Source organism: Tauraco erythrolophus, chromosome 19 (assembly GCF_009769465.1).
Source record: "Tauraco erythrolophus isolate bTauEry1 chromosome 19, bTauEry1.pri, whole genome shotgun sequence".
NCBI lineage: Eukaryota > Metazoa > Chordata > Aves > Musophagiformes > Musophagidae > Tauraco > Tauraco erythrolophus.
The window spans coordinates 11,173,859-11,201,451 of NC_141483.1; the positions used below are offsets into that span (position 1 = coordinate 11,173,859).

Sequence of the window (27,593 nt, forward strand, 5' to 3'; positions counted from 1 at the left end):
TCTCAGTTATTTGTGTTATTTGCATTGTTTTAGTAGAAGAGCTGATTTGAAACTTTCTTCCCCTGTTATTCTGTGTCCCAAACATTTCAAAGAGAGGCCGGCAACATCTAGGATCTGTTATTCACTTATTTGCTTGGAAATTCTCATTCCTCTCTCTTTTCTGTTTCTGATGGAACAATAAGGTAGTAAGATATCTTTCCCTTTAATGAAACTAAGAGCCATACTGCTATCTTTAGGGAACTAAGGTTAGCTAGTTCATGCACATACTGTCTTCTCCACCTTCCTTATCTCATATCTACAGATTAGCTACAGATTAGCTATATTCACTCTTCTGCATTGGCTGTAGTGAGGATTCAGTGGAGGCAGAACTGGGATATGGTGTTGGCCCCTTGTGCCTTTCATGGTTATTAACCAGGTTATATTTTTTTTCCTGAATTAAGTCAAAAGAAACTTGGCACAGTCTAAAGATCTCTGACTCCAAAAGTCAAAATGGTGTCCATCAGATTACTGGTCGTAACCTGCATCCATGTGGGGCAAAAGCTCTGACTTCATTAAACTTGGAAGTGCTGCCTCTCCTAAACATCTCTGAAGGCTCTATGGCTTCCAGCTTCTGGCCACACTGCATGCCCCAGACCACCTCTAGCTTGGATCACTGCTGTTGGGTTAATGCTGTGTGTGACACTCTAGAAGGTCATAGGAATGTAATAGGAAATTATCCTGTTTCAAGACAGCAGAACACTACTGGATTTATGCCCACACACAAATTCTCCATGGGAATGGCAGAATGTGGTACTCTAGAGCACAGTACCTGCATCGTTGTCATTCCTACTTCCCGTCCGATCAAAATCCTGCCTTCCTGCAGCTTGGCAATGTGAGGATCCTCCAGTTTCATAAAATCCATCACCAGGTCTGTAATGTCAAACTGCCAATCTGAACCCAGCAGGTAGCTCAGCTGACCCCACGGGCCAGAATCCTCAGCTACGAATTGTGTGAGGACTCGCACCATGGCATGCTGGTACTGCAGAGTGCATCCTCTTCCTTTCCGCTCATCTTCATCCTCATCATCACTGTCTCTGGTGGGTCTTTTTCATAAGAAAATGAAGCATAAAGAAATGTTTTCAAGAACACTAGCGAAAACTAACATTAAAGTGCTAATGGAGAGCACCCCCTTAAATAGCAGCCCTCCCTTCTGTTGTGTTTCGACCATTGCTGATTCATGGTTACCACACAGACAGACTATTGTACTTCTTCATCTAAGCTGGTACGTCTTAAGAGCAATTCTGTAAGTGGACCTTAGCAGAACACCACACTGTACTCTGTTGCACAGGACAGACACAAGCACAGAAACAAAAATCCTACAACTTTTAAAAGCTTTATTATATCTGCAAGTGTCCGGTGCAAAGCTGGGGATTCCAGTACTGCTGCTCCTCAGGGAAAGATGCTGCATTTTGGGTGCAGGTGCTGCAGCTGTTCTTGCTGAGAGTTAAAATCAACTCCATTCATTTTACAAACACATCTAAAAAACTTATCAACTCAAACCTACCTTTTGTTGGAAACCACGGGGACACGCCAGCCTTTTATTTGGCTCAGTTCTGTGTCCGAAATGTCGATCTGAAGAGGCAGGCGTGGAACCCAGACTGTGATTTGCAGAGGGGCACTCAGATACTGATAGGTGAAATTCACAAGCGCATTGACCTTGCCTTTCATTTCTTTGCCATTGACGTAAACGTAGTCACATCTATCAGAAACCTAAGGCGGGGAGGAGAGAAAGAGAAAGAAGAAAAAGTAATCACCGCGACAAAACAAGCTCAAAGTGTACCCCTGGCATCTCAAACCCAAAAACAAACAAAAAAGGCTCCCTTCTCTTTATGCATGTTAATGATAGGCTTTTGCAATAGGAGCAGCTGAACACAAAAATTCTTCATTGGCTCAGGAGGCATAATTATGCTGGAGATGCCTAAAGACTGGATACTATTTATGAAGCTGGTGGTTGATTTTCTGTTTGTTATGCAGTGAGCTGCTAGCCGACCACAGTGCTGTGGAATTTATAACGAGCAAGGATCCTTCACGGCTTGGTCAAGAGGAACTCAGCAAACCAAAACAGGTCTCAATGGGGGCGAGCACCAAATCAAAGCTCTACCTTGATGAGTACGTTCTTCGGGGGGAGTGATGCCGCTTTCAGTCCTCAACACAAAGTTGGCTCTGGAGTGGATTTCATCCACTGAAGAGTAACAGAAGTCTACTCATTTCTCCACAATAAACATTATCTGTTTATAAATGTTTACATTTTGATTAAAGCTGTAAAGTATTTCTAAACACTGCAGTAGATTTATCATTAACATGTAAATGCTGTCCTGAAATATAAGCAAGCATTATCACAGCCATGTAAGAGTTATATCAGTAATCACTTCTTTAATCGATGTTGTAATTTACAGACCATTGAGTTTTCTCATTTATTACGTTACTGAGTACTAGTGATAAAATCACTCCTGAATATATAAATCATTAAGAGGGATGCAGATAGTATGAAGTGACTCCATGTGATAAAGTCATTGTCATATCTATTCCTAAAGGTGTCATAAATGTCTAGGGAAATCCTGTGGCACATTAATCATACATTAAGTGGCTAGCAATGGGAGCTGTTACATTACTAAATGAGCTGGTATGTCTGCAGAAATTAACAGTAAACCCAGCAGATCTCTTCCACTCCTGCTCTTGCTCCATCCCTTCAGAATTCTATTTCATCACCTATAATGAGTATCGTTAGTGGTGGCAATGTGTCTCCCCACCTGAACATATATTTATACTATCATCTGCTCCCATTTATCCCCACTCCCATTCCCAATACCATTTTATTCAAATGAAGATTATCAGCTGGAAATGCTTACGTCCCCAGGCTAATCAAACAGATGGATGTCCTCTGTGACCACAAATACAGGAGCTAAACTGCTCCCAGTTTGACGTACACACCCCGTTTGTATCCTTTGTCAGGTTTAGGCACTACTCACATTCTGGTAAAATATTTGATGGTGAGATTCATAAGAAATCTTCAGAGAACATAATGCAAACATTTCTATGACTCATTCCCTAAGAGGGTTGTGCTGTAACTGGGCTCTGTTGACTGAAAACAGTACTATGTACTACAATATCAGACCATCTGTCTGTTTAGGTTTCTCCCTCAGACCATCTAAGATAGGTTTAAAAGTCTGAAGGTCGCAGAAATGTTTTAATTTTATCACTATGAATGGCATGCCCTATTTTACATGTATTAACTTGAATAGCAATACAGAAAGGGTTTGGTTCACACTAGGCTGGTTCAGAACGACTATTTGATCTAATCTACAAGTATTATGCAGCAGAGGTGTATAATATAATACCATGCAGTAATTCAGAGCTCTATCCTAGATGGGTTGCTCTTGCTTTCTATGGTGCCATTGCATCAGCTTCATCCTGGGAGAGCAAATATCATGAAAATATTTCTCATGAAAAGAACTCCAACTGCACAGGCAAGCAAGGGCTACATGTCAAGAGTTACAGCCTTGACCTTCTGATCACAGAGTCATTTCTGCCTAGGGCCATACACGGCCACCAGGACATATTGGAGGCAGTCAGCTCCTGTATTTGAGCTGCTAACGTCTAATGCAAACCTGTTGTCTTACTGCAGCCTCAGTTGCATGGAAATAGGAACGGCCAGTGGGTGACTCTCCTCTCAGTGTTTTGCAGCGTTACTACCCCTCTTCCTGTACCTGCCCTTGTCTCTCCACCAGAGATGGAGACCCTGTGAAGTATCTTAGACCAGATACCTAATTCTTAGATGGCTGAAATAAAAAGGAATTCACATCTAAACAACATACCACATACGAATGTTACCTATGGCACAACATCCTTAGCCAAGTTCAGGGTACAAGGAAGTCCTGGCTGACACAGATTCTAATTTCTGTCTTCCTCTGTAACCTCAGGAAAGTCATTTCAACTCTTTCTGTCCATTTTCTCCCACTGGTGTAAATAACACAACCCAATAAGCTTTGGTCAGCAACAGTCAGAGAACTGCACTGCACCTGGAGTACAGAAAACTTCTGTTGCCAAATGGGAAGTAGTGAGTGTGTCTAGGGGAGAAGACCTCATGTCTGGGACATTTGGCAAAGCAGCTTCACATATGGCTCTTCGTTCTTTAGCCCCATCTTCCTTTAAGCAGAAGCTTTTGGGAGGCTTGTCAATAAGATCTAATTTAATTCTGCTTGGAGCAGCAGCCATTGCCATCCTATTCATTTCTATGGAGTTGATCCCAAAGACAAATGAATGAACTTTCTGAGTTAATTGTGCAAGTTGCTTATTTATGCACATAATAAACCACATGCACATGTCGATAAAAGATTTCTGATAACATATTCAGCTTCAGACTGACCAGGTCTGCTCTAGATGCATGATTTAACATTATCTAAAGCCCAATGTTGTCAGTAACAGAACAAATGCGACTGTCAGGGAAAAAACACAATAACAATAGTAGCAAAACTGCAATTCCTAAATGGTTCTGGGCTGAGATCCAATCTCCGTCTGTATTTGTAAAGCTGCTATATGCCTTCACGGGTATGCGACAAACAAATGGCTAAACAAATATATACAGCATCCTAAGGAGGTGGCTGCTGTAGCTATCACGCAGCCTTTAAAATTGCTACAGGATAATATTTATTACTGGACATGCATCAGCAATAGTGGCAGGTCTTTATGGGTTGCATTGAGAAAAACATTACTCTTTTCACCAAGTACAAGCATTGCTAATGTCCTTACACATGCTCTTTCCTCTGTTCCTGTATTCCTGATAAAGAGGGAGCACACAAAGAGTACAGGAGGATCAAAGCTCGTACTGTATTGTATTACTGCACTGCATACAGTATTGCATGCATTTTAACTATGGTGCTTTCAGGTATCATTGCTGAAGAAACATTGATCATTTTTGACAAAGAAAAGAAACAGACTTCCCAACTAGTGCTACACAGAGGATGAAAAGGAGAAGGGAACAGTATCTCAGTGTCTAATTCGCAGTGTGTGTGTGTGCTCTCCCTATGTACAGGACTAAGGATACTTCTTCTCAAGAAACATTCGATTAAAGCTATTCCATAGCCTATAGCTTCTGTAAGCAACACATCTCAGCTAAGCTTAGCCACAGCAGGCTAAGCAGAATGAGAGCACATGAGTTTGCTTCCCCTGCCCTTGTCTCACACAGTGTCACTTAAGAAAAAAAAAAAAAAAAAGGATTTCTCAGCCTTGGAACAGGATGAGAAGGATGAGCCAGATGTACTGATTCTGCTACAATTTACAAAATCAGCAAACCATATGTAAGGTCTGATTTGCTAAGCAGACGCCCCTCACAAAAAAGGATAGAGGTTGTGTGATGCAACAACAGACCTCCTTAGCTCAGACTAAGTCAGATGCAAATAACATCACAATCCACTTGTTTTTGCAGTTATTCAAAGCAGATTTGGAAAAATTATTTAGATCTGTTCATATATGGGGTTAAAAGAGATGGAAACACAAGACTGGTAGGGACAACCTAAAACACTGTTGCATGGAATCGTGGAGGAAGGATGGAAGGGAGATTAAAAAGAGTAATAAATTAAACTAGATCATATTAGAAATAAAATTATTTTTAATTAAAAAAATACATTTGTTTAAGTACTTTAGATAGATAAAAGTATTCTGTTTCCCCCCAGGGCTTGCAAGGCTTCTGGAAGGTCATTGTACAATGACCAGCTCTCATCTGTGAGTCCTTCTCACAGAAGTCCAAGGAAGTTTCTCATAGAGGCTGGAGAATCTGTGAACAGTGATCTGTCTCTCATCTCCTGTAGTATTTATGCTTTTACTATGAAAGCATTTTCCCTCTGAAAGTGCTTTTTATCTTTGGCATCAGAAGTGAGATGATGAAGGGAAAGCCTGCTTAGCCACCACCTTTAAGTGATTGTTTTTTTCCTATTCTGTGTAGCAGATCAGCAAGAAGTTTTGCATTTTAAAGAACTTTCTGATGCTATTTCAGCAGTTTCTTTCATTATGAAGCTGCATTCAGCTACTTTCCTTTTTTTTTTTCTATTTTTCTAACTTCTCTCTCCAGATTAAAACTAAAGTAAAGAAGCTAGACAGCAAGACAGCAAAAGGCAGGGATAAGCACAATTCTCTAGAGATTTCTTCTTTGTCTTTCTTTTTTCTGGCATTATATTTTTGTGCCCCTTTGTAACAAAGGCGACTGCCTTTCCAAATGACTTGGATAGATTCTCTCTGCAACAAATCACATTTTATTGAGCTGACAGAGAAAACTACTACCTGGAAATCAAGAGAGAGAGTCACTCCTGAATCACTACCTATGGCACTATGTGACTTTGTCATCTGGGGAGTAAATGCACTTTTCCATCTGGTGATGAACAGTTTAGCCGCAGTGAATATTAAGGAGATTCCTGGTACCGTTGCCAGTCAAATGCAAAACCTCTGTGTCTGCCTTTATTTACTCCTTTCAGATTTTGGTCTTGAACCCACAACGAGCTCTGTATGGCAGAACTGCAAGAAGGGAGCATGAGCTGCTTGAAGTCACCGTGATGGATGTGACAATGTACTGCCTCGGACTCTGCAGCCGTAAAGGGGCAGTTGACACTTCTGTAAGAATATCCCTGTTTTGCTGGGCTAAATTCCACTACAGATTCCTGCAAAATCTTCATTCAATTACTGGCAGAGGCAGACAGTTTACAAAAGACAAATTCCATGTCAAATATAAGCTAAGACTGTCTTTCAAAAGATGGTGAACTCAAAACACTGTCTGTTCTGTTTCATATCTGTTGTACACAGGAGTGGAAAGCACGACTACAAGACCTAAAAATAAATGAGTGGTACTGACCCTATAAGTCTAGTCTAAGCTTGCTTATTCTCCTAGTGGTTTTTCACCTCTGGAGACACCAGTCCATACCAACGGGTCTCTGAAGGACAGTTCTGAAGGACAAAAAGAGAAGCTCTTAATATGGCAATCCTGTCAAGTTTATGAACACTGCAAGTTTGTGAGACATCAGTCCCTTTTCTAGGTAGAAGTCTGTGTGGTTTGCCCTTAATGAAACACCCTGAGGTTTGAGAAGTCTCAGAACTTTAAGACTAAACAGAAATGAGGAGATATGATAAAGGTAGATGTCCTGCTTGTATTCATCAGGTTCAGAATCTTGTATTTTGGTGTGTAAACCCATTTACCCATTCCTGTTATACTCATGTAAATGTTGCTAAAATATTCAAAAGTTACATAAATGTTTAAATATTTATGAAAGCACTTCTATGAGCAAAAAGATTTTTCCAGTATCTCTTAAAGGAATCTCAATTTCAATGAAAAAATTTACAGGATAATTAGTAAAGAATAGTGAGGTTCAGCATTCTTCAAGTACACGACACTCCTAGTGTTTCAGCTCAGTATCATCACTCGTACACACCAGAAGGGCAACTGAAGCTCATGGAGGTTAAGCTTTGTGAACACAGTCATTCATTCCATTAAGGAATACAGAACACCAGTATGACTTACCCACTGAATATACCGACACTTAGATAATATATAGAAAATATTAGACAGTGATAATCATTCCACAAGCTTTTTGGGCAATCCTTTAGAATTTTGTAATATTCATGTCCTTGCTATAGAATTTCTTCTAAGATTTCTTTTTAACAACATCCTCTGTAGAAAGGGTATTATCCTCTATTAAATTCTAGACGTTTAGTGAAAGACTCATATAGCTCTCTAGCCTTGATTCCAATTAAACACTACGGTTTTAGACATAAAGGAAATCCTATGCTATATGAACATTAGGTGATGCCAACTGCTTTGTAAGAAGGATTTCAATGCCTGGCTGCATAATCCTGAATAATCAATAACCTACTACTGCAAAATGGAAGCTGTCTCAAGGCCCATACTATTAATTTTTTCATGTTAAACTGTTTTAAGTCTGACAAGAGTTAAAGCTTCAGACCTGAACTCTTCCATCATCTGTGGAATGATATTTACAGCTTTGTGACACTGTCAGAGCGGCCTTTAAAATGGAAGCATCAATTATAGGAGTTGCTAATTGCTAGTGTGACTTGACTGGCCAGAGCCACCCTTCCTTCCCACGGACTACAGCTGGAGCTGTGCTCAGTGACTTGGAAAGCGAAGCCAAAATCTCCCCTCACTGGGTGAGCATAAAGGTAAGTACAGTCATGCCGGCTTCAATACTGGTAAGACTGTCATCGTAATAAACGAAAGGTTTGATTTTTCACATTACGGGCACGAATAACCTTCACAGTTGCTTTTACCTACGACCCACCAAAAGAAAAAGAACGAATTAATTTCTTGAAACAGTTGAGGAATAATTACTCCCATTCAGGAAACTGTGATGAGGGAGCAGGGCAGGTATTACACTTTAATAACTGACTTAAGCCTCTTTACGTTCTGCCTCTCTTAAAGCCAACTGTCTGCAGTTTTCAACGGATAACATGACCTGCGTGTTGGTGTTGCTTTGTGCTTGTAAACAGCTGCCACGTTCCAAACGTGGTTTCAATCCCTGTGATCAGTCCTCAGGCAAAATTCCCAGCAACCTGCACTAATAACACAAGGATCGAGCCCTGATTGCTGAAGAAGAGGAGAACTCTGTAAAATTAGGGCCATAGTTTAAAAGCAATTTGGACTCTCTCTGCTGAGAAGGGTTTGCATTTTCAGTATCAGCAGCCAGATTAGCAAAACTCAGTAGAAAACCCCCAAAGCTAGAGAGCATTTCTTAGGGAAAAGGCTGTACATTATCTAATCTCATTACAAAGATTTTGCTGGCAGCTTTGCAGAGCAGAAGCAGTACATTTAACTAACTGAATATCATTCACTACGACAGAACTGAGAGAGTAAAAGGGGCACAAAATGCCAGCTGAGACTGGAGGGCATCTATTTGCTCCCAAATGACCAGCTTTTGAGGCTGAACTGTAGCTGCGCCGAGCCACAGGAGCTCTCTGCAGCTAGCTTTATCACGTAAAACAAAATCTGTCTTGTTTTGTGCACTCTCGAGTCAAGTCATTTCTGAAAATGGGGCCGAACAGAGAGATTGGCTCCTACTCACTAGGGATATGCCGGACTATATATGCAGCATGGCCCCAAATACCTTCCTCTGCAAAGCAGGGTCACAGACTGAATGCAGGGACTTTTAATTCCAGCTACACACTTTGGACAGTAGTTTCACATTTGAGACCATCACAATGCTTGCCATTTTCTAGCTTAATATGTATCTACAATATACAAATTCACAATGCATAAACTACAGCTAATGGCAGAAAAGGAAAGGAGAAGCGAACCATCGTTTCTTCTCACTGTATTACTCAAAAAGGTCTGGAGAAAACTGCGAATCTTCCCATCATCTGTCACTAGACTAATGTTATTTCTCTCATTTACTTTCCTAGCCTTGATCTTGCAGCTTTGAAGTCCATTTTCAAGCACTTTCTGTGGGACTTAAGGCACTGTTACTGCCACTCTGCTTTGATTTTTCATTTGGGATGTATGGGTTTTCCGCACTGACATCACTAACGCAGTCGTAAGCTGAATGAAGGCATGAGATGACAGGGAAAGAAGTCTGCAAGGACAGGGTTTAAAAGTTTCTTTAGTTGCCCTTGAAATTTTTGCACTGTATGTGATGGCAAGGTATTTACAACTTTTATTGCTGAATTTAAGTATCGCAGACCATGCCAATTTTGAGTTTCAATTTCCACAGAGGCTGACTGCTTGGGGAGTAGTGGTATCCATTAATAATATAACATCTCCTACGAAAGCTCCACATACCCCTGGCCTATATGCTGTATTTGCATCTGACAGAAGCATGCGGAAAAGCTTCATTTTTCTGAAGCTCCTCTGAAGTTTTTTCTGCTCTACTGATGTATATTGATCCCAGTAAATCACAGGACTATGAAAAATATGGAGGAGGGCAAGGAGGTGGACCTTCTATTTGCAATTCTGTTCAGAATATAACATGTCATATCAGATTTACCAGAAGAAAAGCCTACAAAGTCACAGGGCTTCAGAACAACAAAACAACGAAATTTCCACACTGTGACTTTCTTTCCTGTTTTTAAAGCTTTTCCGTTTCACACAAATCACAGGAACACACAGTGTCAGAAGAGGAAAGAGGAGCCATCAGAGAAGTGGGGTGCTGGGTTTGGACTCAGAAAGAGATACCGCTTCTGCTTTTGAGGGTTTTCGAGGCTATATTATGGTATGGTGAGTAGGAACTGTATTTGCAGTTCACCAACTACCTAATACAAACTTCAGGAAGGTCATTTGTGGTGGCCCTTGTGGTTATCTGCACTATGCAGGGGATGTGACAGAGACCCCATGCTTGTTCTGAGCCTGCTGGCATGTACCTACAGCCCTGTGCAGACACTCTAGCTCAGGACACAAAAGCAGCACAGCAATGTTGGCCCACGTGTGTTGTGTCACACGGACTGAGCTTTCAGCTCCTGATTCCGCAGCTGACCAAAGGAAGACTTGCAAGCCTGAGAATGAACACACAGGCACCTTATGAGGAGTAGTCCAACTTTTCTACATCCCTTCCAGAAATTTATGCAACTACTTAATTTTTTAAAATGAGAGTACTGCTGCAATTTTGACTGTGTGGGCTGAAGTACTCGAAAGGGGCATCGACCCTCCATGAGCATCTGCCTGCATATTACAGTGGAGGAGGACTGGCAGTAGCTGCTGTTGTTTAGATTGACTCCTCCATGCTTTCACTGAATCTTGCACGCCTGCCATAAAACCATAGAAGAGAGCATCACATTAAAGTGACTGCACAGAATACAGCCTGTCTATTATTAGACCACACTGGATTCCTGGAAACCCCGTCTAGTGTGACTTTTCATTTCCCCCTTTGTTTTATGGGGTTGAGTTAGGAATGAGACTTCTTTTAATCAGAAGTTTATCCACCTACTCATTATTCAGCATGCTCAGCTCTACAACAGTTGCACCTAGCTAACAAATGCCAAATAGAGTTTTATTTGACCTAAGTAAAAAATGAGCAATAAATCAATTGCATTATATTCACTGTAGGAGCTTTTTATTGGAAGTTAGTGTTCTTCCTCGATCAAAATAGCTGGTAGGAACAACCAGTCCTTTCTAGTCAGCTCCTTGTTTTTATTTTCTCCTACAACCTGCACTAAAAACATAATGTGAAGCCCTAAATCCTCTGAGTCTTGAAAGCTTTGCAATAATGCCCCGTACGAAGAATATATGTGTATGCTGAGGTGCAGAAATGCAATGCAAGTTTGGACGCTCACCCTGCCGTACGCAGCAGGAGTTGAAAGGTATGAGGGAAAATGTAACGTGCCCGTGACGTGCCAGGGTTTCTAATGGGATAAAATCTTCTGAAACTCTGCCTTCCCCTTGAAATCACCATCTGCAGCACACTTCATCACAACCCACCACATCATTATTTGCCTCCAGATGCTGCTGGTAAGAAAATACAGGGAAGAAACCTTAGATGCCATGGGAAGCTTTGTTTTGACCAGACTTAGCTTTCCTCTGACAGATACTTAAGAGATTCCTCATTTTTATATTTTGGTAGTATCTGCAATAATGTTTCACTGAACCGAGTACAATTATTTCCAAGCTATATTTAGGACCAGAAGCACTGATTCTCTACAAGATCAGTTCTGTAATGCTCACCATGTAACACTTCAGTTTCAATAGGAAAAGGATCAGATCTTGAATTAGCCCAGTGAAGAGCAACACACCAGATATTCAGGCCCTTCCTTAACAATCTCAAGGATTTCCACATCTTTTAGCACTGCAATGCACCAGGTAAGGACAGTCACACCCTGATTCCCATTCATCTTCATACAGGTTTTGACAGACCAATGAATTTCAGCACTAGCACTTTCTTTAATGTAACACTTCACATCTTTCCATCACACCAATGTTTCTTTCATCACCTGTTCCCATCTCACCATTCCCGGAGTGCCTGTTTTGCTCTCTCTTGGTTGTATGCCTGGAAAGTTCCAGTGGATTCGGGGACCAGCTGAGCCCTTACAGTAAGCAGATCAGGTAGCAGAAGCTGGTGCTGCAGCAGGACGTTATCCCCAGTCGGTTCATCAGTGGTGAGGAGAAGCTGATCCCAGTTCAGGTCAATATATGTACATTGTAGGGACCATTGCGCTCACTAACAGAATATCAGCCTTGTTCATGCATGGATAACCACACTTTTCTAGCTAGGGCTAATATAAATAAAGAGCAAGATGATTTCCATTACTGGCAGAAGCCTGCTTTTGAATTATGAAGTCTGGCATCCAGCCTCCATACTCAGAGAGCAAGTGATCACGTTGCCCCAACATTCAGCCACTGATTTCAGTCAGAGTAAGGACCTTTGGTGCCTAAAGAATATGATGAAAAGGCATCCACAGGCACGTAATCTTACATTTATTAGGATTTTTTTTCTCTGGAATAGCCAAGGTACGATGATGAAACATTATGGAGCCTGAGGGACTGTCCCTGTACCATTAAAATTTCAGGGTGAGCTCTCCTGATGGCTTTAATGAGTGCAGCACTTTAATGACTGCAGAATTGAGGCTTAAGAGTTCGATTCTTTAATAGCTGCCTGTAGCTCAGCCACTCAGCTTGGAACTGCATTCAACCTACTGGCAGGAAAATGTGTACTCAACTTTCAATAAAAATACACATGGATGCTGCTAAGTAGTGGTTCCTCCGCCTATTGAAGTGAAAACAATTCTTCTGTATCTAGTTTTAAACACATTTTAAGTTTTGCAAACACTGGAAAGTAAGGAAGAACAGTGAAATTTCGTTGTAGTTAGATAACAACTGAAGATGTTGAAGCATAGCTATTTGTGTAATATTTGGTATATTAAGACAATAGCAAAGTATCATTTAAATAATGAAGTGCTGATGACTTTTCCGTAGTAAATAGCATCTTGTGATACGGTTCCAGATACACAATTTTAAAATTAAATTACTATAATTAGTACACAACTATTTATTTATCGCTTATGAACATGTCCATCTGTCAGCTTCCTTACTGGAAAACTGAGACTTTCCTACATCATGTGTTACACAGCATCCAGACTGGCCTTTAATCTGAAGAGATTCACAAATGAACAGCAGACATTTCAACATGAGTTTGCATCCATTCAGTAAAAATGAATTTCATTTCATAAACTGTTTCCACCACAAATAGCAAAATCTCTGAAACATTTATGAATCCTAAACAACTATTTCATATGAGTACGTTCCCTGATGTCAGCAGTATTCACAGTGAAGTTATTCACGTGTGTAAATGATTCCTGGATTGGGCCTTTAAACAAGATCTGTAACCTTGACAGGTGTCTGTAAGTCCCATCACTATTGCTTTGAAAGTGATGATACCAGCAGTAGTTCCAGTCTTTTCCAGCTATTAAGCTACAGTTCATCCCTAAACCCCTCTAGCCAGATTTTCAGCCCCCAACAGTTCAGCGTTGCTTTGATCTGGGATTTTGTTTCAAGGTCCTGTGTTAACAGAGGGACAACTGTGACGCTTCCCGGATTTTACCTCCTAACGGAAATTCCCAACATTCTTGCAGTGGCCTTTACCTGTGGTTAATGTCTCCCTCTGCTCAGCAGTCCCAATGAAACCAAGAGCACACAGTTTATTAACAACATCTTAAAGGTAAGATCTGTGTTTCTGTTTGCAGTTATGACCACAGCACCTGCATGTGTGGACCAATACTATCTGAATCCATGTTTTGATCTGAATACACTTCAAAGTCATTAATGCCATTTAAAAATGAAAAGAAACTAGTAAATAAATATTTAAGAGTATGGTTCAAGGCTAATACACTGAGACTAGTATCCAGCTTTTAATTTACCAGTTATAAATAACAGCAATACAATAAGAATATAATATCATGTATACAGCATCCCCTCAGGTAGCAATGGGATAAAAGCTAGACGAAGCATGACAAAATATAAACCCAAAATGTTTTCGGTAGCTTCTGAAATACACGTAGGACTGAAGATTTTTGAACTCAGGTTATTCTAATGGAAAAAACATCCTCAAGTTTATAAGCATTATCAAGAGTTTTCAACCTGGAAATGTCACAAGGTATTCTAAGTCTCCTGAAACTCTGCTGCTCTTCACAGCACGAAACCACATCTGTTCTAGCAGCCAGGTGACCCGGCAACCCAGAGCAGTACTTGCTGTTGAGCAAACTGCACAAAAGAACCAGCAAAAGTAGCCACATTCCCCTTGCATTTCCAGGAGATGAAAAGGAGCCTATGCATGCAATGCAGTTACTATTAATGGATCCAGATATATGGATCCTATTGGTAAATTCCAGCTTAGCAAAGTAAAATTCGGCTGTTGCTTGATTTTTAGTACAATAATAAATTTTCTGTCCACTTTTAAAAGGTTGGACCACTGTGTGAAGGTCTAGAGCATTCAAAGACTTTTAAAGTTCATGAAATCAACTGTAAATTTGGAAGTAAAGAGTTGAAACTATAAGACAATAAAAAAAGTAAAAGGAGTAGTAGTCAGCAGATTAAGAGAGGACACAAACTGTGCACTGAGCTGCCTCCAGACCATGCTTATCACTGGGGAAACTATTACCTGATACTTGGGGATATATCTTAGGTTTAGATTTCCACTGGGCTCTGTTACTGAGAATAACTTAATTGCAGCCAAACTGAAGGCACTGTAAAAATTAATATAAATAAGCTTTTATCTGATGGCCAAATTGCTGGGCAGAAACATTACCTTTAGGCTTTTTACATTAACCATAGAAATGGACATTTATTTATTTGATGACTAAGTATTACAAGCCAAGTGCTAACAGGCACCGATCACCCTCAGCTTCTAGCCTATCTCTGTATGTTTGCCTGAGTTCAAAGTTATCAAAAATTCCACACAATTAATTAAACAAAAACATCTGTGTGAACCTCTAAATGACAATGTATCTATGTACTAAATAGCTCTCATCCATGACTCCTTATTTTTCTTATTTTATGGTTTAAATCAATCTACAGGCTTTCATACCTGTAAATACATTTTGGATCTGCTATGACAGGGATGCTTGGGAACATGAACTATAAAAACATGCACACATTCTTTGCTGAAGATACCATGAACTCTTCCCAACAGATATAATTTATGATGACTGGACTTTTTTTTTTTTTAAACAGAAAGGTTACTCCCAGTAAGGTATCTGAACCGGTATTTTACAGAGGTAGATGATCTTTCCAAAGAATTTAACATAAAAGCTTGATGGGGAATTTCATAATGAATTAAGGATGAAAGGCCTTTGTGCTTCATTTGAAGCTTTCTGAGTGCTTTTGCACATGTCAATTGACTTGAACCCCTAACTTCGTTTCCTCACGTAGAGAAATTTCCTGGAAACTGGAACATTCTAGGTGAAAAATAAAAAGCCTTTTTCCCTTTATAAGGAGATGATAAAACCTTTTTGTTCAAAGTATTTCATTGAACTCTATTTTTTAACTAGCTGGATGTTTCATAGCGGTTAGCACTCATGTCACAGCTGCATCCCTCTAGAGATTCTGCATATATTTCTAAACACACAGAAGATAGTTTCTCTATTCATCTGAGTAATTTCAAAACATTTCTGAAGAGAAAGAAATTACACCTGAAAAATTTCTCTAGTCGATTCCAATAAACACTTTGTGTCAGCCTCCAGTTATTTGTTTCACTTCAACTTACAGAGTGGCTAGATAGGGAGGCTTCTAGAAGCCACTTAAAAATGTTCCGATAGTGCAAACAGGCTCCATTTTAAGAAACCCTTTTAGTGGAGATAAATTATTTCTGTAGAAAATAAGAGAAGAGCACAGCAGGGTCCCAAGTGCTAATCAAAGGACATAGTGCTTCACGAAAACATTCTTTCCAAAGAAATTGTTGGAGAACTGCAATAGTCCAGGCTGTACTGCAATTACAGCAAGAACACTCTCTCTTTTTTTGTAAGATTTGGGAATTTCATTTCTTCTTATATACTCCAAGGCTATAAAAAAGAGAAGTCATTTTTGCAGAGGAGTTTTTATTTGGGAAATCATTGTGCTGTCATTTTCTATGCATCATCTGGTGATGTATAACAAATACTCATCAGATATATTTTTTTCCCCTGATCTGATTCTTCCTCTGAATGGAAGAACTGAACACTGGTCATTTTCACTGTTGGAAAGAAGAAACCCCCATGGGGGTGGAATTATTTGGTGACATATTGTAAGCTGTTTAAGCAAGACAGCTAATTTGGATGACGACAGTACTCTTTTTCTGAATTTTTTAAATTTGTGATGCCATCTTGTATTTTTTCTTACTTGGAAATGGGATTTCAAATAAGATTACAACTAGGATGATCCCTAAACTAAATTCCAGCTATTACTTTGATTTGTAGTTAGGTGGCTACCTTAAGAAAAAGGTAACAGGAATTCTTTGAGATTAAAAACTCTGTAAAGCATCTGATATATGGGAGCACTTCAAGCTCCAGCAAACTGAAGAGATTTGTTTGGCTCTGAAGGATCCACTGAAAGCAGAAAGCTTTCTGTAAAAGTCTTCTATAATGGCTTCATTAGTTCAAAGTATGACTATTTTTCCCTCCTACTTGGTTACTGGTATAATAAATGCTTCTACATAAATTCTACAATAGTGCAGCAAACTGTTGGACGCGAGTTCACAGGAGTTTTATTGCTTTCCGTGAACCTACAAACTGAACTGACTGTAATACATAATGCTGCGGCGTCACTATCGGTGTACCATATATCCAAGGGAGCTGAGAGCATATTAAAGACACCTAAAGAGTATCACCACAAAGCCCACTGTGCTATAGGGTGTAAAATCACATAGTATAGTAAAACTCCTGTTCAAAAGAGCTTACAGACCATGGGTAAAATCACCCTTGCTTAAAGACCATGCACCACGAATGTCCAGTGTGGAAAATGCAACAGGTTTCATGCAAAGCATTGAGTTTGTACTGACTCCCCGCACCATTCTGTATTTCCTTCAGCGCTTTGACTACATATTCACAGCAGAAAAAGCTGTGTTGCCTTAAGAAAATACTACACCACTGGTGTTTGTTACTGAGCAACATTAGGCTGCTAGTGCTAAACGGATGGAGCGGTCATGTGAATGCTTTCCAGCCACTTCTGTGCAGAATCAAGTTGTTAATTCAAAACAGCTCTCAGCAGAATGTGAAGTCGACCAGGATGACTTTGTATTGCAGCTGCTGGGGAATGCTCATCCAATTCATTCCACTGATGCAGCTGTGGAGGTGATACTCACAGCTGGAAAGGTGATAAGAAACATCTGGAGAGTCAGAACTAACAGCAGAGCTGTTTTTGCAGTGAACGAACTCTGCACAGAGGACTTGAGGTGACATTACCATGACATTTTAAAATTCAGACAAAAATAAAAATTAAACCCTGAAATTCTACTGAAATTCAGTATGGCAGCTGTACTGTTGCATCTAACTCTCTCTTTTCTTAAAAATCCCTCTTCTTAGGCTTTTGAAATAGTAGTAAATTCATTTGCAGGAGTTGCTTTAGTGGTTGTTTCCAGGCTATTACCCTTTTGTGTTTAAAAAGACATGAAAATTCAGAAGCCAATACATGGCATGGACTTACTTTAATGACGTCTTCATCAGAGGATTTGCACTCAACTGACTCAGAGATGTCTGTCACAGCACTGTTCTCCTCAATGGAGACCACTTTGATGGGCACTGCCACTGTTTTTCCTGTGAGAATTGCGGTGTTCAGAATTTCCGTGTCCTGTACACAAAAGAAAACACAGTGCTGTTCAGCGGCAGCTAAAGAGATCAGCTAAAGCATCAGCTCTTCAACTGGACTTACACTCAAGAAAGATGCATTAGTTCTCAGTGGCTCATGATCTTATCTTCAAACAGGTGCAACTTGGTAAAATACAGTAAAATCCCAATTATATTTTACCTGCTAAGTTAACACAGTCAACTGCATTGCACACCACTGAATAGTGAGCAAAACGACGGCAGTTGAATTCAGTCCAGGCAGGGACACAACACAGGTAGCTTCTTTTTAAGTGTGAGGCTCTTCCCAATATTTACCTTCTAAAACATGAGTTCAGAGTTTTTATGAAACTGGATTTTGTTGGCAATGTTTGGGACAGGATGTAAGAGCCTCAAAAGTAAAAATATTGCTCTTTGAATCTAAGCCCATTGCAAAGACGGGGCCTCTCTGTGAACTTTGTATCTGGAACTGTTTCAAGATTATTTAATTTCCTTTGATATGGCCAATGAAGCAATGTAAGGAATCCAGAAGGCGTTCGTGATGCTATTAACTGCAGGAAAAATAACAGGGAAATATGAAGTTTGAACTTGGGTCATGGCATATAAAAGCCTTTCAATGCACAATTGACTAAGCTAACTCTTCTAACTCCTGAACTGTTTCAGCATCACCCTATTCCCAAGATTCTCATGCAGGAAGAACTTCAAATTTTTCTCCAACTTTTCAACTTTCAATAATATGAAGCAAATAAAATATTCAGCAAAATCATTAGCACCAAAGGCATGAGGACTGCAGCCACTGATGTCAACAGCAGCAACATGGGGCACTGATACTATTGATACTGTTTTCGATACAAATTCACTGAGTTTGAAATCTAGGTAGGATTTTCTTTTCATCTTGCAACCTGTTATTTCTCAGGTTGTCCTACAGCTCTCTTAAGAAATACCATCAAACTGTTAAAAAAGGAATGTTGACTGTTCTAGAAAAATAAGAACCCTAAATAATTCCTATGGCATATGCATTTTTGAACAACAGAGCGCTGTAGTGAAATACATGGCTTTTGAAGTTTAACTTCTGTCCTCAAAATTGAAAATTTCGTTCCAAAAGTATTTATTTCCATGTACTGGTATTTTGATAAGTCCAGAAACAGAAGCAAAGGAACAGATGTCAACGTTTGTGGAAAAAAAAAAACCCTCAGTAACAAACTCAACTACTCTTCTGTCTACAGACTTCCAAAGCAATAAGCATTGAATAACCCACATAGGTTCACCAAAAAGCAGGTTCAACATATTTTCTGCTGTGTATTTGGCTACTGGAAGTGTCTTTTTTTTAAAGTCTTATTTTTTGTGACTCTGAGTGTTAAACACTGTGAACTAAGGACTCCAGGGCAAAGGAGCAGCAAGAGAGTTTGTGGAAATGACAGGACATCTTTTCAGGCTATATCTGCTCTGCTTTGAAACAATTCCACTTAGATCCAGTTTTTCCTTAGCAACTGATATGTATTACCGATAGAGAAATCTAATTTAAAGGGATAGGCTCAGAGGAAGAGAAATCCCATAAATAGAAACGAGTTCCAGATACAAAACATTCTGTGGCTTGGGGATTTACTCATATTTGCATTTGATGGTAATTTATGAAGTTCAAGAAAAATCAGAAAATCATATCCAGACAAAACAAAAAAGAAACAAGCCCTGCACCACTGCCAAAAAGATAAAAACAAAGACCTGATTATGCAATGAGGTGAAACTTCTGTGCCACAGCAGCAGAGTAAATTCATCATCCAGGTTCAACTTGTAACATACTGCCCGGGAGTCATTAGAACTCCTTCCAGCTCAGCTTTCCTCATGTTGAGTAATCAGTGGCCTCAACATGAAGTCAAATATTCACAAAAATAGGAGAGAAGATAAGTGGGAAGCCTAGCAGACAAGACTACAAGGCACTCTGACCCACATAAGGATCCTATGATGCTGATTCCCCAGCCCTGCATCTCACCAGGAAAAGACCAGCTGCTTACTCCACTCTGGCATTACCCTGGGTGATGGCGAGACTGCCAGTAGTATCATGCTACATCATGTTTGCTGCACCACCAGCCATGACTGCAGCTAAGCTCTGAGCCCAACAAGAACACTAGAGGACAGGATTAAAATCCAGGATTGGAGATGAGGATGCAATGAAGTTAAACGCAGACTGTTACTTTTCTATAGGAACAACTAATCCTATAAATATAGGATGGAGAATATTCAACAGGAAAAGCTGCTCTCAGAAAAGCATTTAGGAGCTATAGAAGATCACAAGTTGAACATAAGTTATTAATTCCCTGCTGCTGTGGTTAAAAATGAAAATGGAACCAAGCAAAGAACCTTCCTGCAGTAAATTATATAAAGAAGAATATCACCTCTAAGACATGGGGTATTCCTGCTCTACTCAGCACGAGCAAACACTCAGCTAAAGATCTATGTCTGATTTTGAGAACTATACTGCAAGAAAAAAACTTTCTTAAGAGAAAAGAAATAAAAAGCACCAGGAGAATAAATCAAAGACTAGAAAAAAAGATCTGTGAGGAATGACTGAGAGAATTGGGATTGTTTAGCCTGGAAAAGATTATGGGGAAAGATTATTGTCTCCATATACATAAAAGTCTTCCAAAGACGAGTAAGAATAAACTATTTTCCATGTTCATGGACAGAGCCTGAAGTAATGGACTTAAGCTGCAACATGGAAGACTCATCTGACATTAGGGCAATTTTTGTTATAAAAATAATGACAGAGAATTGATGGAATAGGTTGTCCGGGTCAGAAGAAAATGTACAGTTTAGCCTAAGAGATCTTTGAAGAACAGGTTGTACATCATTCAGAAATAAAATAGGTTCTTTGAGTCAGGTGGAAAAGGAAAGGGAGCAGATGACCTCTTGTGGTTCCCTCCACCCCTGTGTATCTTAGTAGTCTTCATTTTTTTCAAAATTAAATGATAACACAATAACCTATATATCTTGTATTTGAAATAACCCTATTCTGTTTCACTCATTGCAAATAAAATCATCCTTCTTCACTCGACAAAAGAAAATGATCTATACCTTTAAAACTGAAAAGCCCGACAGGCAAATGTGACTGATGGTCCCGCTTCCTGCACTATATAGTGCAGACCTGATGCACCAATTGTTAAGTAATAATCTGTCACTTCTGTTTCTCTCTTTCTGATAGGTCATTATTGGTGTAACTGAATTCTAAGTGGCTTTAATATAAAGCCATTCTTGCAAAGGTTAAAAAACCTTTTCAAATTTCCCAAGACCTTTCTGGAGAGAAGACAGAAAATTTGGCTACTGGCACATTACCAGCAATTAGAAACCTCAATCTTCTGCCCTTTGCTAATGGTTTCATTAAGGGAAGTAGTGTGCATCTGAATGAACTTATTTTGATTAATTAATTCGGAGATGCATCTGCCCCCAAAATTGTAAAAGGCATAGCTCGTCATTATAAAGGTCTCCTGAAATTTTACATCCCTTCTCTGTAGCCCAGTATGAACTTCAGCAATTTCAAACTCATGATGTGCACAAAGGAGATGGAGACACATTGTAGATATTATCTAACGGCTTCATAGTTAGTACCATTACAATCATCAGAGAGCCTCAACATTCGGAAGCAATTGGTAGCCACCTTTCTACAGCTTTGAGTAGAGATGGAAACCTTTGTGTTTCACCTCCACTGAAAGCAGTCATAACTCACTGGTATTATACTGATTAAGAAACACTGAAGTTTAAGCAATTAATATATTACATACTATGTTAGAAGCAATTTTCAAAACTGCCACTTCCCTTACTCAGTCTGTAAATGCCCTATACTATTCAACTGTGATATTTAATAAAAAAAAGACCAAAGAACCAAATCTTGATTCTGTTGTCTTTTTGTTTAGAATTAAAATAGAAAAACGTGTGTCCTATATCCCTGTATATGGAATAGCCTTATGGCACAATTTCTGCCTCCGTGTTTCCTTTATATGGCTGCAATAAAGCCCAAGGCTTTAACGTAACAGAGAATTGACCCATTGTCTGCACCCAGACATAAACTGTTAGGCAGAAAACTAAATAATGTATGAAAGGATCCATGGTCCAAGACTCCTCAAAAGCTGAACTGAAACTCATAAAAATAAAAGGAGCTTAATTAGAACTCTGTCTGTCTGTCTGCTCTGCAATACTGAGCACTCTGGACGTGCACCACAGACAAGAGGGTCTGATTCAGCACCTGAACCTGTTTTCCCTTGCATTCTGCCACCTCCTGTAACACCTTTGATTACTCACTGATAAGCAGAAATAGCAGTTGAATCTTTAAGAAAACCATTGTTCTCACATCAGAGTAGGAAATACAATAGCTGGTATAGGTGGTGATTTTTATGTTTTATTTTAAAATGCAATACAATACTATCCCGTTTGCAAGCTAATTTAGGAATATACATACAAGATTACTAAGAAACCTTTAGAGAGACTAAGAGCTCGTTTAAAATGTAGGCACTTTTCAAAATCACAATATCTTGGCCATTTCCACATTCTTTAATTTTTAAAATCCCCCCAAAACTAATCTACTTTCTGTGCAGGCAGCAACAAAAGTTTTAAAAACAAATTTCTTTTGTGTGGCAAAAGACTGAAAGCATCAGATAGCAATGTTTGGACTTGTTCCAAATAAATTCAGAAATGGGGAAAGTGTAAAGTAAATTGAAAAAGTAGGAAGAGGATGAGTTATAAGTAAGCATCAATATCCAGGTCAGAAAAAAGTTTCTGAAAGTGTATTACAAACTCTAAAAAAGCAGGAGTTGTCATTTCTGAAGTCGAAACAGAGAACTACACATATAATTCTCATTGACACAGAAGGGAGATTAGAGCTCTGAATTTCTTTGGAAGCCTCAAACTGTCTTTGCAGCACAATAACCGAATCCCAACAACATCTGACTGACATTGCAGACACAGAGTTGGTTTTCTTGTATGAAGAACTACCTACGAACTCCCTATCGAGGTGGCTCATTTCCTGTTACCAGAGCATCCTGTCAATGAACACAGCATATGAAGAAAATCATTACTTAAATTATTTAAACATATTTAAATAACCAACAGTAGCTTTAAGGGGCATTTTTTCTTGCTCTTCTAATGGTTAGAGGAAGAATCTAGCTGTCAGACAGAAGACTCTAATCAAAGGAGATATTAAAAAGAAATCTATTGAATTGTGTGCATAAGAAATTACTTTAAAAATTTACTGATAGGTTTTAATTTCAAGCTAGCTCTCATAAACAGAACAGAGGAAATGCTTTAATCAACATAGTATTTTCATTACCCACTACAAAACGTCTACTCTTTCCCAGCCCAGACAATATCTTGTGCACTAGTCGAGCTCAAATCAGCACTACATTTGCTCGCTCGAAAACCTCACATTTTGCAAAGAACCTGAACCATCAGACTCTGCATCAAAGACACAGAGTGGTACCTCCTGTACACAAACCTTCAGCACACTCCAGTGACTTCAGAGGTGAAGCCCTGAGGTCACAACCTGATACCTACGTACAGACAAAGAAAAGCTGCTCTGCTGGCAGATGTGTGCAGCAAGTGTGGTATGAAATCTTCATAGCAGGAGTAACTCCTACTGTTCATCCACCTTCGCCAGATAAACAAAGAAAGTAAGAGGGCTGGGTGGCTTTCCTACCTCTTTGTAGTTAAGCACTTAATAAGTTGTGACTGAAGTGCCCAGGACAAACGGGTACTCCTGTTCGTTTCTCTGCATTTGGGGGGGAAAAAAAAAAAAAAAGAAGATTTAATCAAGAAGCCCACAGGCTAGAACTGGTGAGTTATATCAGCCTAGTGGTTTGGAACTCCTCTGTGTGTGCCTGTACCACGTTTCCAGAGTTACCAATCTTGATATTACATTTGAGTAGATCAGGGAAAGAATTAATTGGCATTTCAAAGAAAAATTGTGACATCAGAGTCAGGCAGGGAGTCAAACACTGCATTATATCACACTGAGACCTGAGTTCAGTGAGATCATTATAGAGAATTTGATGCAAGTATCACCACTCTACAGGAAGTCTCCAAGCTTTCCTGCTTGGAGCCCATGTTATGATTCAGAGTACCACAACCTTTTGTTCATACTCTGGTCTTGGTTACATCAGGGTTAATTTGGATAAAGTCCAGTAGCAGTAGTATTGGTCTAAACAATTCTTCCACAGCTGCACTCATTGTGCTACTTCACCAAAAACTCATCAGAAACGGTATTCAGAAAAATCAGTACTTTTTTAGAAAAGGAAAATAACATCCATAAAGCCAATGTATTCTAGCCAGAGTGGAGAAGAAACGTGTGCTCAGATTTGGTCATTTGAAGTTAGATAACACTATGGTTGACTCTGCACATTTTATTCCACCCCTGTTTCAGTCAGGGAACTTCCACCAATGTCAGTGGGAGCTCTGTGCAAAGAGCAAGAATACAGAATATGAGCCTTAGCCGCTTGAATTTAGCTGAAGAGCAAACCTTATGCTCATCCAACCTCTCAATTGTAAGAAGGCAAGCGTTCAGCCATGACTAATTTAGGAACTAATTCAACATTAAATTGCGGCAGAATGAGGAAGCAAAGTGACAGCTGTTTAATTAAACTCTAAATCCGATTAGATGGTGTTATCAAGAGAAATCCATGGGAGCCTGAGGTCATGAGAATGGTCCTGTTTACAGGCTGAAAACTCTCTAAGTGGAATCTCATAGAATGATGTTAACCATAGCTTAGCATTAAGATTTCTCCCTCACACAAACACAGCACCTTCATGAGTAACAAACCTACGCTGTAGACCTCAAGGAGAGACACAGAAAAGCCAATTATGTTTTAATTTGTAAGGAAAGTCTCTTGAAAAAGTTTGTGGAAAATAGGCAGTTGGGCACTGTCTACCTTAAAATCAAAACATTACTTTTCTTATGGAAAAAGGACAGAAGCAGCAAGTCCTTGCATGCTGTTGACAGCACTTGAATCGGTGGAGACAATGCCTATGTAGGAGAGCTCCAGGAGCTGTACTGTGCTGCCAACTGTTGTTCAGCCCATCACCCTTGATGAACAGCGGCACCTCGGCAACACATTTACAAGAGAAGAAAATGGAGATGTACGAGATATAAAGTAAACTCCACATACACCAGTTGCAAACACCATAAATAGTCTACTGATGAGCACTAAGTTACGCATCACGAGCTTCCAGGGCCCCCTAGTTACAGTGATGCACAGAGCTGTACCGCGCTGCAGACAATTGTTATGCTGATCTGTGAGTCTGGTAACACGATGGCTGTAGATTTGAGTTATTAATACTACCAAGATTACAGCTGATTAACAAAATGACATTGTTAGGCAGCTGATTCTGTTTATCTACATAATCCCATGAATAAAAGTAAATTACATATTGTGCTTTCTGCCAACTGGATTCTGACACTCCACGTTGACAGACAGTATATATGAGCAGGGAAAGAAGCCCATGTTGGTTTTAAATTCTTAGCACACACTTCAGAAGAACAGGAGTGTTTCTACAGATCTCTATTCTCTAGTCTGTATTCTACAGACTTCTAATCTCTATTTTCCCTCCCTGAGGGAAATTGAGCCCATGGCAGGCAGTGAGGAAGGGCAAATTTTGTTGGCTGGATTTTGGCTTGCTCTTTTCTTTTACTTGATTCCAATGCCATTGGCCCATCACATGTAAATCCTGCTCTGCTTCATTCACCCAGTTTATAACACAAGGACTTCATGAGAAATATCACATTGCAAAAGAAATGGGTTAATGCTGTTAAGCAGTAAAACTAAAGGGGAGCAACCTGCTTAGTGACTGGCACCCCTCAGTATTCAAATACGGATCCAGATGGAATCTAGGTTACTCCACGACTCTAAGGTCCATTTCACCACTAATGAACAAATTAACAGTGGTGAAAAATCAGGCCATTCAAAATCTACATAGGAAACAGACTTATTCAATAAAAGTCACCATTTCTGCAGTCTGTTTCTGACAAAGATAGAACAAAGGATCTCCAAGTTTCTTTTGGATGCTAATTCTCTTCGACGCACGACAACACTGTGAGGTATCTTCTCTTTATTAAATCTTTGTTAAATGGCCAACAATGTACATGGCACAAAAATTAAGGACAATACCTGCCCTGAAGAACAAATAACGCTGAAGTGAAACACAGATAAAACATCACCCATGGTAAGACCCAAAGGTGGACGTTGGCACTGTTCTGTCCCTAGCATGCACAACATTTGTTTGAAGAGCTTGATCAACGTGATGTCTGTGAGTTTCCAGGAGTCTGAAAGAAGGCAAATGGAGGAAATGTGGAAACAGGGATGTAAGAAAGGGATTCAGACTTGTTTTTCTCACCTCCCAGAAGAGCGGCTTCGACCATCATCAGTACCCAGGTAAAGCCCGTCAGTGCATAGGTTAGGTTCAGGCCCCTCACCCATTTCTCCTGGGGCTGGACCACCACAAGGAAAACAGTGGCAGATTCCTGGGGCCAGAAGGAAAGGAAGCAAACGGTGCTCAGTTGGGAGGAGAATGTCTCTGGCCCAGCACAATCTTCCCTGTAGTTTTTGTGAACCATGTTCATTTGACAAAGATGTGAGTGTCTTTTCAAAATGGGAACTCAGTGTTCTGCAAATGCAATGACTTTTTAATCAATGATCTTGTCTCTATTTACAGTCTCCATATTGAGACAAATCTTACTCACCGGCCCTCTGCATTAGCAACAGACCGTTTTTGGCTTTTTTTTCCCCTGCTTTTACAGTTTTCAAATACCCTGCTAGTGGAATTTTTGAGTACTGATAAATTACACTGCAGATAGAAAAGGGGAATGTAGAATATATTAACAGATAGGGATGGAGAAAAATACCTTTGGATTCTGGGATGACTAATCCACACTTTCCTTGCAGTGAATCTACTCTGTTAGCATTCGAACGTGCAAAAAGGAACATAGCTAATGGTTACTTTGATTTAGCAGATGCAGGCTGTATTGCTAAATGTAATTCTATCATCACTCAAAAAAGTGAGCTGCTCTTTTAAAAAGCAAGAAGAGATCAGAGCAACTGAGCAAAATTAACCGTGCTTTAATTGTTTTGTTCTGTTTACACTTAGTGACATAAAATGATGGAAAAATGTTATCAAGCCATTACTCAGATCTGTGTATTGGTACGAAGGCCACATTGGCTTAAGGTCAGGTAGAAAGACCTGGACTCTACTCAGATTATGACAACAGGATCTCACTTCTTACTGCTTGCAAATTTGAATAAACAAGTAAAATCTTATCAGCATAAACTGTTCCCATGTGCAAAGTCCATAAACAGTATTCTGGCTAGCAGAAAAACGTGCAATAGACACAGCCTTTTTAATAATAAGGATGAACCCTCTAAAAAGGACAGTGAGAAACATTTTGCTTGAAACTGTGGGCTAATGAATGCCCTTTCTTCAGAGCTTATGGAAACAGCAGTTATACTAGCACACAAGGTATCTTCCTGGGATCTGCTAAAGAGGGATAACCAGTCTCTGTCTCTTCATTTCCAATGTGTTTGAAACTAGGTGGAATGAAGAAACCTTATTAGTCAGTAGGTCCAGAAAGGTATAACGCCTCTGAAGGTCCTGTCACTTCTTGCACTTGTGAACAGCCGAGAATCAAATTCAGATTTCTTTTAACAAATTCATTTCAGAAGTAAATATTTACTTTATTGTATTTGTTACACTAAGTTTCTCATATGCAGTTCACAATGCCAAATCAAAACTTGATTTTGGAGCTGTAAGTTTGCCATAGGCACTGAAGCTAACCAAGAAATCTTATTTCC

The 27,593-nt window shown here is 39.6% G+C and overlaps 1 protein-coding gene across 1 annotated transcript in view; it reads right to left on the reverse strand.

Annotated features, from left to right (window-relative positions):
• Nucleotides 1–27,593, reverse strand: part of TMEM132C (transmembrane protein 132C) — a 153,634-nt gene that overhangs the window by 10,634 nt on the left and 115,407 nt on the right. Inside the window, exons 5-7 of the mRNA XM_086623736.1 lie at nucleotides 17,633–17,776; nucleotides 1,544–1,749; nucleotides 809–1,082 (exon numbers count right to left, since the gene is read on the reverse strand). Of these exons, the coding sequence (XP_086479862.1) occupies nucleotides 809–1,082; nucleotides 1,544–1,749; nucleotides 17,633–17,776 (624 nt within the window). The remainder of the gene's footprint in view (nucleotides 1–808; nucleotides 1,083–1,543; nucleotides 1,750–17,632; nucleotides 17,777–27,593) is intronic.